The sequence below is a fragment of the Thermobia domestica genome, chromosome 18, assembly GCF_964235325.1.
Source record: "Thermobia domestica chromosome 18, izTheDome1.hap1.1, whole genome shotgun sequence".
In the NCBI taxonomy this organism is placed as follows: Eukaryota; Metazoa; Arthropoda; class Insecta; order Zygentoma; family Lepismatidae; genus Thermobia; species Thermobia domestica.
This window is the reverse complement of record NC_137471.1, coordinates 3,996,023-4,009,746: the sequence shown is the minus strand read 5'-3', so window position 1 is coordinate 4,009,746 and position 13,724 is coordinate 3,996,023. Positions and strand designations below refer to the sequence as shown.

At 34.8% G+C, this 13,724-nt stretch overlaps 1 protein-coding gene across 4 annotated transcripts in view; it reads right to left on the bottom strand.

Moving 5' to 3' along the window:
• The window catches only part of LOC145675490 (zinc finger protein 236-like), a 134,333-nt gene that overhangs the window by 76,940 nt on the left and 43,669 nt on the right, over positions 1-13,724 (bottom strand). For all 4 annotated transcript variants that reach the window (XM_081745936.1, XM_081745938.1, XM_081745937.1 and 1 more), the window contains exons 11-15: positions 12,802-13,000; positions 9,729-9,891; positions 6,076-6,208; positions 4,947-5,086; positions 145-341 (exon numbers count right to left, since the gene is read on the bottom strand). In XM_081745936.1, coding sequence (XP_081602062.1) covers positions 145-341; positions 4,947-5,086; positions 6,076-6,208; positions 9,729-9,891; positions 12,802-13,000 — 832 coding nt within the window. The remainder of the gene's footprint in view (positions 1-144; positions 342-4,946; positions 5,087-6,075; positions 6,209-9,728; positions 9,892-12,801; positions 13,001-13,724) is intronic.

The following is a 13,724-nucleotide window of genomic DNA, read 5'->3' as shown; positions in this document are numbered from 1 at the left end:
AACGACTGAACTAGAATTATATATATATATATAAAAGACTAAAGTAAACAGTGAGGCAATTACTAATAATGACTATTTCACTTTATATTTATTTATATATATATAGATAGATAGATAGATAGATATAGATCTGACTTAACTTACCTGATTCCGTGATAATAATAGGCTCCTGGAGGAGAATATCAGGAATATCGATATTCGATTTATTAAACTTCGACAATCTTCTTCGTCCTGCGTCATTATCTTTACAGTGAGCTTGCATGTGTGTTTTACGATGACCCGTTGTGCGAAAAGATTGATTGCAATGAGGACACGGAAACGGTTTGGTTCCAGTATGTAACCTATAGAAAAGAAAAAGAATAAAAGAAAGTTAGATACTCATTTTCTTCTTTTTCTCCTCCTCGAGGATAGAGAACTAGTTTTGAGTGTGCTCTAACACTAAATTTAATATGGAAAGTCAATTTAAGAACTTTTACTCAAGGCTTAAAATGCCATACCTCTTTTTATTCATTTTTTTCTTTTCAGTACGGCATTTCACAAAAGTTATCTTACAAGCAATTTTCACAATCAGCCATAATAAAACAAACACATCGACATAATAGGCATTAGAGAGTTGCTTCGAGTATGTGCGTTATGCAAGGTTCCTACTCATCTGAAGAAATCTATTTCCCTGGCTTTTCCTGACCTTTGGCAGGGAATTCTCTGACTTTCATGACAGGTATTGGATGATGATGACATAAATAAGCAATAAATAACGGTGAATATTTATATAAGAGAACATTTATTTTATAGAGATATGGGGCCGCGGTGGCTCAGTGGTAGAGCGTTCATCTCTGGTGCTTGGGGTCCCGGGATCGATCCCAGCCCCTGCCAAATGAACTTTGTGGTGCACAACCACCACACCGTGTGCGTAGGTTTCCTCGGGGTTCTCCCGTTTCCTCCCACTTTCTTCATTCCACCATTTCATTCATTACTCATCATCACCGTTTCCTTTAGCCTAACCGGCATAACCATGGGACGTAAAACTCAAAGATTTCATTTCATTTTTATACAGATAAATAGGAATCAATTGCTGATACATACATTCCACGTATCTCATAAAAATTGGTATTATAATGGTTAGCTAACCTGAAATTGGTGTACAATAAATGTTAGAAAAAATACATTTTATAAAATTTCCCTGACTTCCCTGATCAGTAGGAACCCTGTGCTGAACAACAACAGATTTTACTGAGAAAAGCAAAAAGCTAATACTCACCGCGAAAGATATATAGTAGAATTTCTTCTACATGTAACTGGTAGCGCTTTCGGAAGAAGCTACTTCAATCTTCGGCCTGTTAAACACTCAAAAAGGATTTGAAAACATTAAGGAAGGGTAAAGAAATGGTTAAAACGTTAAGATATGTAGAAGACAAATCTTCTGTCAAACACTAAACACATGCGAATCATTCCGAAAACGCTATCTGTTACATATAGAAGAAATTCTGCTACATATCTTTAGCGGTGCTTCTTGCTTTTCTCATTGAATATCAGCGCTCGCAATATTGTGATATCAGGTTTTAATATTTACATATATTAGGTTAGGTTTCACTCAATTTCCTAGTCTCCTTTGATATTTATCTGTAGTTTAGTGTAACTTTGAGCACAGAGATTAAGAAACGCGGATCTACAGCTTAACGTGGGATCTGATGAACCACATGAGCTTTCACCGAGAATCGAACCCGAGTCTCCCACGCCAAAGGCGTATACGCTAACCAAATAGCCACGTCTACATCCCTGTAAATAGCCCATAATATCATTTGAAATCGTGAACAAGGAAGACAATCCTAAATCTAATGTATTCGCTGACAGGTGCTATATAATATGTAACTTATTTAAGAACAGTTTCACGTTGTGTCTTGAATTTTTGTGGTTCACTTATACAGAAAAGGAGAAACTTTAACAACGCTTTCAATTTAGCAATATTTCAGAAACCACCGAAGAAAATGTCAGAGAACACCGAAACCCGTAGTGTTGTTCAAGTTAATGCAGATTTCATTATTATTATCTATTTATTTATTGTTTGCCTTTCTTTGTTTCTGTTCTGAAAAGCATCGAACACTGCCCGAAATATGCCAAATAAAGTGTTGTACACTATAATTATTAAATGATTTATATAAAAAGAAAATACTATCTTCTTTTAATTTGATCACTCTATTTCCCTTCGCTTTACTTTGAAAATTCGGATATGGGAAACAGTCGTACTATTACGACATTATTCGACTGACCGTTGAAAAATTTGTACACAGAAAGAATGGAGCGATTTCATTTAAGAACTTCATATCGTAGGAGCTAATATTATTTGTAAGATTGTAATATTTCGGAATGGTTACGATCCGACTTAACGATTTAATTGGTTAATCAAACCAGTAACTGATAAAACACCTGTATTTAACCGATTAAAATAGAACGCATTAAGAAAGAAAAACGTTACAATGAAAAAAGAAATAAATATAAAATAAACCGGAAAACCCAATATTTGTTTCACTTAATTATTCCTGCATTCCTCAGCTTGCCTACCCAAGTCTGTAATTTTTCTTTCAGAAACCCCCCTTTGCTTTGATACAAAAAATGTTGTAAACAAGTTTCATAACAACTTACAAAGAGTGAAAAAGTGATCTGACTGGACCGGGACTTGAACCTGGGATCTTCGGCAAACTGTACCAATGCGTTAAGCATTACGTCACCCAGTGTGCTGCCAAACACACTCTCACTTCTGTAGTCGCTGCTCTGCACTCAGACAACATGGCTTGTACCACAGCCTAGCTGCTGTGCTTAGACAACCCAGTAATCACATGAGAACACCTTATGACGTTGTAATTTCACATATATTAATGAAAGGAGCAAACAACAGATTTAAACTTACTTTTACACACCAGATCCTCTGTTGCTGCGAATTCAATAACACACAAAGAGTGAAAAAGTGAATAACTGGACGGGGACTCGAACCCGGGCTTTGTGGCATACCGTGCCGATGTGTTAACTACTACATCATCCAATCCGCTTCCCAGAACAACCACACACTATATCATTCTCTGGAGTAAGAGCACTGACTTCAGGAGTGAGAGAGTGAGTGGCTGTTCTGAGAAGTGGACTGGGTGGCGTAATGATTAATGCATCAGCACGGTATGCCGGAGATACCGGGTTCGAGTCTCAGGTCCAGTCAAATCACTTTCTCACTCTTTGTAAGTTATTGAATTCGCGCCTACAGAGGATTGCCGTGTGTAAAAATAAGTTTAAATCTGTTGTTTCCTCTTTTCATTAATGTAAGTTCCACAACAATTTACTTCAATTCATCAAAGTCTCAGAGACGTGACTAGTATTGTATATAAAAGACGCTATCGGAAGTTAAAACCAAGATAGCGCCAGGCTTCGATGAAGCGTTACAAACTCCCAAATTAAAGCAATCAATTTATTTAATATAAGTTCTATTTTGGATCAATTTTATTTTGGATTACACTTCTATAATGTGTGGACAGCACATCTATCAATTTTAATTAATTTACTTTGTAACAATTTATTATTTAATACAGCCGGATTCGGACATATGTCCGCGCCATTTCGTTTGCAGCTTGAGCTCTAAGGAATGTTATTTAATACAACATAATTTAATAAAATTTTCAACTTTAAACTAAAACTAGTGCCATAGTCGACCTGACCTAAGTGCTGCGACTATAACACTAAAAACCACATTTGTAGTTGAAGAAAAGAACAGAGATGCTATTGTATGAAATAAATGTCCTCAATTTGTTGGTATGAAGATCTGGCTATAATAAACCACATTACCTTTAGCTGTAAACTATATGAATCATACAGTGATATTTTAATCAAAATTTCGAATTGTTATCTAAAACACGTACCATATAACATTGATTATATACTTGTTACTTGGTACAAAAAATGGGAATTTTATTTCAGACTATTAAAAAATTAATTATTGTTAAAAAAAAACAGAAAAGAAAGAAAAAGCTACCAAAACAAATATTACACAACGGAAAACTACAAAACGGAAGAACACAAAGATATATTTTTCTGAATAGTAAGGGCTATCTCAGCAAAAGGTTGCTGCTTGAATATGCACTCTGAATGGTCAAAATAACCCTTTATTTTGAAACTGTATTTTCTAAGGGAAAAAGCAGAGACTTCAACAAACTATATATATATATATATATATATATATATATATATATATATATATATAAGCACAAGAAATAGGTTACAAAGTACTGTTGTATTACTATTCGAATACCTCAAATGTAATTTCCGAGCGTTCAGATTGCATACACCTTTTGTTGAGTTTCCCTTACTGCCACATAAAGAAATGAACGCCTATGGTATTAAATATGATGAAGTACACTCAGCATAATAAAATAAGTCATCCATTACTCAAAAGAAAATTAGAGAAGGAATAAACCACATACGACAGTGTAATTTCACAGAGAAAATAGACGGCAAGCACTTGCATGTGCACAAAAACAAAACCACAATAAGCTGGCGAGGAGAAATAGAACAAGAATATACGCTACAATACAGGAATGTCTGTTATATATATAATCGTCAATGCCAATTACTACTTAAATTAGTTGTAATGTACATCAATAAAAACATTCGCACCGTTCTTCTTCATAGTATGGAATTATCACAAAACGAAACTGCATCTGCATTAAAATAAAAACATTAGTTGCTTTTGTTATAACTTGTACACGTTACGTAAAATCCATTACAACTCGATTAATCAATTAAATATAAACCAATAAATCGACTAAAATTTTTAGTCGATCGACAGAACTAGTTTGAATATTTGCCTCCGTATGCGAAGTCGGTGTTCGATTTCTGGGAGGAACTGAATTTCTATTAGCCACCGCACAACAAAATTAAATATTATACTCATACCTATACTTACTTACCTTATATGAACTTTGAGGCTGCTTTGTGTCGAGAATCTTTTTCGACAAACATCACAGACGAAGTCTTTCACTCCAGCGTGAGTTCGTATATGAGCTGTCAATGTGGATTTTACGGCGAAAGCACGGAAGCATAAATGACACTGTAACATAATAAAGCAGATTTAGGAGAAGTAACGTAATGATAGACAAAGTAATGTAATGATAAACAAAAATGGATTATTAAGTTGACATATCCCTAAGCATTATGACTGTGCAGTTATTATTGAAAGTTTCTTTGTATTTGTTATTAAAACTTCTTTCTGTTTAAATATTGAACATCTTAACAGAACACCATTACAGTGCTTTTCATATAAGTGATAATCATAAGTTAAAGAAATCCTTCTAAGATGGTAAAGTTGGAGAAGACTGGTGTTGACGTAACTACCGCACTATGATCTTCAATTGTTCATCGTTTTGAAATTTTGGATTCTGGAACTAAGAATGCGAAAAATCTTAATTCCAACAAATTAAGAAACTGTCAATAACAAATTAGTTCACAGTTTATATTCATTAATTTTATTATACAGCAAGTACTTCCTGAGATCGAAGGAGTTTGTGGTCTACACTTGCAGATATCCGAGGTCAAAGTGTAGCAAACGCCAATCTTGACTCAGGCTATCTTGCTTTCAGCAACTTAAAAACATGTAAATATATACTTCACTTTTTACAACAAATGTTTCAAATATACAAAAGTGGTAATAGCCAGTACCTATTAATCGCTATTAATTAATTATTGGGACGCTTAACTGATTTATTGGAAACCACCGTTTTTACTTTGATCAACATAAACCGGAAATGATTCATTTCTACCACTTCCGATTTGAACATAATCTTCATCAACCAACTCGATTTCTAGCTTTTGATCCTGATCAAAATCAAAATTGGTGGTAGATCTTGAGTTATTTTTTTTTTTCTCCTGGACGGACAGACACACGGACAGGGTAAATAAGTTTTGACAAACTAAATTCCTTTAAAAATCAGAAAAAAGAATATTGGTACTTCGTACCGTTATGTGCCATCAGAAAAAAGCACTGCTTACTGGTATCATATACAAATAAAATAATTTAAATAATTGTAAAGGAAATGTTACCTTAAACGGTTTTTCATGAGTATGGATTCTTATGTGTCGAACTAGATCGGAAGGTTTCTTAAATTCCTTTGTACAATATGAACACTGGTGCCATCTGATATGTCCTACTCTTCGCAGTCGGATCATATACCTCCTGAAAATATAGAAGGTAACGTATAATGAGCATTACATCGATACTTAGATATACAGATGTGACTTTTATACCAATCGTTTCTTATCCAAGCTTTTGATATTCGCAGACTGGCAAAATATGAATGAATTTAAACATGGTTCTCACTGAAATTCTGATACTGATTTCCCTCAATTTCCATGACTGAGTAAGTCAACTTTCCCTTACCCACGACATCGCGAACACTACAGTTTACGGTTACAGTTAAGATTTTTTTTTTTTTTTTTAAATCTGCTTCCACTATTCCAATAGCTGCTCAACGCTCTCCTTTTTATTTTTCTTCAACACAATATAAATTTTCTTTATTATTGTAAATACTTATTATGTCTGAAACTTCCTGCATTTGAAATTATTAAATAATAATAAAGCGCTAGTACCAAAAAATAATTATACAATAACGATAGTTTAAACATCTTCATATTCTGAATACACTCATAACTATATACAAGTCAATACATATCATAATTTGCATATCTCTTTGATTATCTGCAACCAACATTTTTTAAAATTTATATCTGAATTTTTTTCTATAATCTGTTCTTTCAAAACTTAAAATTTTAACATCTCTCGCTGCTCTTCACGCTTCTTTATTTCTAAAGATAACATTTTTTCCAGCCTTTTTCTTACAGTTTTATTTCTGAATCTGCCGCCAGAAACCAAGTAAAAAAAAAAAAAAAAATCCGTGAAATATATCAATTTCTCTGAATTTTAAGGTTAGTGTGAACCTTGTTACATGTAAAAGTGGTAAAGTAGAAAATAAAAAAGCTATTTTATTAATTTCTTATTTTTTTCTGCTTAGTTTGTTTTGCATACAAAGTAGTTTATGATTATTGAAATTTGAAAATTATTGAAGAATAAAGAATAAATCAATTTGAATTCAATTACTGCAAATACATAATGTTCTAAATGTTTCAAAGAGGCAGGTCTCCTGGAGATCTATCCTCCTATCTCAGTTCAAAACTGCTTCAGGACATTATAAAATTACTTCAAACGTTTATGTGCATATTTGCAACGTGGGGGTGGATTTCAATTCTTACACTTGATAGACTTCACCCTCAAACAATAAGTTTACTTTTCCAAGTTGAAGAAAGACACATATCCAGGTGTCTAGGTAGACTGAGTTTTAAAAAAATCAATGAAGAATAAAGAGGGTTTACCCTTCTCCAATTTAAGTTTTTCGTCTCGCGGTTATGATAGCTAGGCTAAAGGAGAAGATGATGAAAATGGTGGAATGAATAAAGTGGGAGGAAACGGGAGAGCCCAGAGAAAACCCACGCACACGGTGTTTGTCCACCACAAAGCTCACTTGGCGCAAGCTGGGATCGAACCAAGAACTCCATGCACCAAAGTTGAACGTTCTACCACTGAGCCACCGAAACCCCAATTTTGAAATTATCCTAATTCAAAGTTAGATCCCTAGCACAGCACACAGACTGGAACTCTAACATCATATCTCGGACTACTTAAGATGGATAGCAATTTAAAACTTGTAAGCTACATGTTTTGTATTTGTCAACTTGTAGATAGTTGCATGTCTTATCATCACGGAAAAGCGGCTGAATCGCTTGAAATATTACTACCTACTGGGTTTTTATCATATCATTTTAATTAAAATGCGTATCCTAAGAGGAAGAGAGGGGCTTTCAAACTTTAAGCAAAAAATAGAGTAGCTCAGGAATCCTTAAAGAAGGTAGATTAAACTCAGTATATACTCTTCATTACAAACAAGCGGACACATGTTCCAGTATTTTTTTGAAAATTATCGTTTCAAGAGGAGGAGGGGGAAATTTTTAATATTTTTTTCGCCACATTAAAAGCGACACTGACTCGTTTTTCATCAAATCATGGGAAAATGGCTGAAAACTTTTAAATGAATTTTGCAACATACTTTAGTTCTATCATATCTTAACTAAAAGGCGTATCCTAAGGGAACTAGAGGGGCTCAAACTTTAAGCCAAAAATTGAGTATCTCATGAGCCCCTCAAGTAAAAAACATGAAACTTCGTATATATAAACTCCTCAGAAATAAGAGGAAACGTGCCTACGTGTCTTCCAAAATTCCGGTTTTAAGACGGGAAGAGGAAGGGGAGCGGCATCTACATATGTTATGCCACATTGAAATTGATGTTTCTGTTTATGATCGCATCACGGGAAAACGGTTTACCCGTTAGAGATGAATTTTGGCAAATAGTCAGTATCTATTTCAAGCTTTTTACCATATCATTTTGGTCAAAAGGCTATCCTAAGGGGAAGGAATTCAAAATTTATGTGAAAAATAGTGTTTTACGGATTTTAATCATTACAGTTTAACTGGAAAATGCGTATTCCAAGGATGGGAAAGGGGTTCAAATATTTTGCATAAACGTATTTTCCCCATGCGAAGAACGAGCATTTCGGTTATAATATTATATTAACCCTAGATTAGGCGCGTGGGTGACAGGTGTCTCCCAGTGATTTTTGTTTCAAAATGGCAACATTATGTGTAAGTGTTCGCAGTTGCGCCTTTCAGTAGCTGAACGTTAATTGTTGTTGTTTAATGTAACAGCAATAGTACACTTCTGTTTCCCGTCTACAGTTTATAAGAAATTATCTTTGCAGCAGCATGTTTGGGTGACAATTGTCAACCGCGCGCCTATGTACGTAACAAGTAAAATATCAAAACGCCGGAAGACAGAGACGACAAAAGATAAAAATATTGTTCTACAATGGTCTGAGGAAGAAGAGCAGGAGTCGGAAGTGGTTCTGATGACAGTGATTATGAAATTGGTCACATAAGTACAAGTAACACTGAATACTGAAACGGAACAAAATAGCTCATGGTGATATTTTTGATCTTCTAAATATATGTGCAATTAACGCACTTTACATTGTGAAATTCAATACCAGTTCAACTCAATTATCACGAAGGAATTTTTTTGGTGGATATCGCCTGGGAAATGACAATCTCAGTTACAACGGCGATGCTCTATTCCCCAAGTTCCAGTTGAAATTAGGAAGAGGGGCGGACTTCAATTCTTACTGAGTGTTAAGGAAGAGGGAAAGGTCGATCTTGAAAAGCCATCAGGTTCCTGAGGACGCTGGCATGCCTATGAAAGAGGAAAAGACAAAACTACAAGGAAGTGGTGAATAAAATGTAAGAGATCGATGTGTGGAGAACATCTCAAAAACATTTGTGTAACATGCTTGCAGTCAGTCTAGTAGTCATGGAAAAAAGTAGAACACTGTGTACAACCAAAACCATAACCTGTAATTAACATTGTATCAAACAAATCAAAGAATTGTCATTTAAAGATGACTTTACTTATTCTAGACATATTTTTGTGCGTGGGTGACACCTGTCACCCACGCGCCTAATTGTGCAACACAAACGTACGCGCCTAACGCAGGGTTAATGGATTGTCTATAGATTAACAGATTTAAAGAGAGAATCACATAGGTAAATATTTGTGTGACAGCCTAATTCTTGTATTATCTATTTATTTACCTTACACTTCCATCTAAAGCCTTGTCAGCTAAAGTAATATAACCAGTTGGCCCTTTCTCATTTTTCCCTGGTGATACTGGGTCTCCATCTTGTTGATTCCTATTGGCGCCATCATTTTCAGATGTATTATTGTCAGTGCTCGAAACCTGGGAGACTTGCAGGGCTGGAAATAGAAGTAAAGAAAATCAAACAAGAATCCAAAAAAAGAAAGAAACAAAAATTAATTAAACAAAATGAACAGCTACCACGTAATAAAACTGACAATATGCCTATATATTTATCCTGTGAAAACTTTTAAAGAGCTCTTTTGTTAGCCTTATGGGCCAAAAGGTAGTAAGAAAAACTAATGCCAAAAAATTCACATACCTAATAGTGTAAATTAAATGTTCGGAAATTTAAACTTCTTCATAGAAAATGCAGAATATAGCCACTGTCTAGGAAGCACTCACATAATTAATTTGTTAAACACTAGAATACATAAAATAAGAATAATACTCTCTATAACTGACGAAACAAACAACGATGAAAATGTACTGATCATTTTTTCACAGAATGAAAACACAAGGATATTAAGGTCAGATTAATTTATTAAATTAATAATAATATACCAGACTTTCTTCTTATAACAAGAACTAAACTTAATATGTCAACGTGATCAATGGAATACTGTGTATACTTTCATAATCATCATGAACTGTCCGTAAAAGTTGTTCCATTCCACTTAACTTTGCAATGATAGTGGAATTTCATTTTCGTACAAATACACAGCGTTCACGCTTTACATCTGAACCACTTATCGAATCTTATAGCCAGCTACTCTGACCGTTTTTTTTTTTTTCCTTTCTTTCTTCGGAGTTTTCCCCAGCTTCTCCAAAATGCGAATATGACCAAATGAAGAACCTAGCTAGCTTTGTTGCGTAATTTCCTGTATTGTAATTATTGCGTAATTCCCTACTCCAGCATTCTATCGGGTCAAGGAATGTACTAGTACTACGTTACCAAAGATTTTCAAAGGCTGTTAACGTGAATTTTAAAGTATCTGGATTGGGAAGGCCAGGAGAGGTATCATAGTCTCTCTACCACAGTTATGAGTTCACGGCGTGACCTCGAGATGGGGAAAGAAGGTCTTCCAAAGCATAATCTCCAATCGTGCTAATGTAAATTACTAACCAGTACTTGGACACAGGAGCGTCATTTCAGATTTTGCTGGGAAGAGGGGGAAGAGCAAGACCCCTTGATATAAGTAAAATTTCGCGTTTTTCACTGATTTACTACTATTCTATTGATAAAATCTATATATATCTCAAACTCAGGGGGGAAATGCTCCTCTCTGCCCCCCCTAAATGACGCCCCTGCTTGGACAGTACTATTTTCACCCTTCATATATTGAAAGTCCATTCCGAGGAAAACCCAAAATCATCCCTGCCCTACAACTCAGTCCCCGTTCCCCCTCCTCTCACGAATATCACCGAGTGCCATGCATGTAAACCATTCTCCTTGACCACAAGCCCTCTACTTTCTCATATATGTCTCCTACTTCAGAAAATGTGTGCGCCAAGAAGGAGCTGTAGCAAGAGGAAGGATAGAGGAGAAATGGGGAAACGGGACCGTTCTCTATCTATCTACATACATATATATATATATATATATATATATATATATATATATATATATATATATATCCCTCTTTTCCGTTCCGTCTCTCTCACTCAGTGCACACAATAAGACCTAATCTGAGGGCCAATGAAAGCGTCCTTTCCAAACTTATGACCACTGGTATCTATAATCTTTAAAAAATCTTTAAGGCATTCACTAGCAAAAAATTCTAGACTTCCTAAACTCTTTTACCGGCCCTCCCACTGGTCTAGTGGTTAGCACGCGCGACTTTGGGTTCCAGATCAATTCTCGGTGGGATAGCCTTGAAATTTGAACAGATTACAGTGATTCGGACTTCACTTAAAGTTATGGGTCAGCGTCTCATATAATCTGGATGTTGAAAGGGACTCAACCAACCAATAAGCTCCTTTTCCAGCTGGAAATAATATCTCTCGAACGACCTCATTATACTGTTTTTTCATTTTATTACCCTTGGTTTTCAGACCTTTTTGCATTCCAACTCCGCCATCTACTTCCTCGTCCTTCTCTGGCCGTTTCCATGTTATACATGTATAGGAAGTTATTAGGAAGCGTTCATCTTTATATATGTCCCTATCAGAGTAACCTAGAAAGATTCTATTGTTTGTTGAACACTATCTGGGTGTATTCTTGATAGTTTTATATTTTATTCGAGTTTTCCTTGTTCTTACACTGTTTTTACGATTCCCACCTTAATTCGACTCCACTGTCGTTTCTCATTATCAATATTTATGCCGTGTAGGCTTTTACAGATATTAGATAGGTGATGTATAGTAGCATATTCCCACTGATAGATGCTTGGTAACCGGTACAAACAAAGAATAATCATCACATGATCAGAGATTTCGAATAACTCCTTAGTACTGACTAGCTTGTTATTTCCTATCAATTTGATCAGGTTACAGATCTACTATTTATTTTGTGAATCATCTGCGGTGGTACATTCAAGGCTTGGTAGTGACGGCATGTTTCGTTGTGTAGGTACACATCAAATGTAAATGAAGCATAGAGGATGACACAAAGATGGCATCTGGATGGCATTACACAGGCCGCGTAAGTTGGCTGTTTTCTGTGTAATCTAGATAGTTATAAAGTTAGGCCATTATTATTCCGTAAGTTGGCTACTAATATCAGTTAAATATTTTTTGTGGTACCTATATAGCTATAGAGATTTTTCATTATAATACTGTAAGTCGAAAACTTACATCAGTTGCATATTTTCTGTGCTATCTAGACAGATATTAGCACACACAATCATTAATCCGTAAATTGGTCACTTTCATAAATGGGAACAATTATTACAGACGTGACTTTAATTGCATAGTGTAATATAATACAGGTAAGCACCAGTTACAATATTACTGATGTATTTACAAGATATAAAGAAACGGCAAGTTTTCATGAAGGAACAAAATGCATACTAAGTAATACAACATACCATTTCTATCTTGAGTTTCTTTTCCGGATAACCCACTGTTTTTAAGCGCTTGCTGAAGTATGTCCGTGTTAGTGTTTCCATCTGATGTAGTCACATCTTTCTCACTGGATTCCTGTGAAGCAGGGTTTTTTAACAAACTCATCTTTAATTGTGTTTGGTCAGAAAGTTTTACAGAATTTATATCAGTAGGAGCATCAACCTGTAATAATAAAATACGCAAAATGACAATGACAAACTGACGATTTTTTACAAGAGTTATTTTCTTTTCATAATGTTCTGAATATACAGGTACATTAATGTTTTACAGCGCTTCGGTGAAGTCGACTTCGGTTTCAACTGTTCGGTCGTAAACAGATTTGGTCGTTGGCGACCAGGTGTTGGCCTATTATACAGCCCAACATATATATATAATACCATTTTAAACAATCGTCGGCCAATGACTTGGGCTGAGGTTATATTGGATCAAAATTCGTACGAATTTTGGTCGTATAAATGCTCACGAACTGAACTAGTTCACTGATATTCATATACATGATTACATTGTTTGCGTTCTATTCGTATGAATAAGCGTCTATAATCATCAATAATTAATTATTAATTTGTTTAATTTATAGGAATTAGTAAGAGTTTGAACGACCAAATGAGTAGTGACTTTTCAAAACTCGCCTTATCCATTTTAGTAAATTTTTCAGAAAACGCAAAAAACATCTTATTATTTTATTTTCCAATCTTAATATGCGAAAATTTGACTGTTGCTTCTCTGTAGTCTTAGAAATGGCTTTAGAATTTCATTTTAAAATTTAATGCGTATATACTACGAAAAAAAATGTTTTGAAAATTAATAATAGCAAGTTTTGCACCGGCAATATGGATAAGGCAAGTTATGCTGCGGAAATTTAGGTTTAAATGAATAAAAGGGTTTA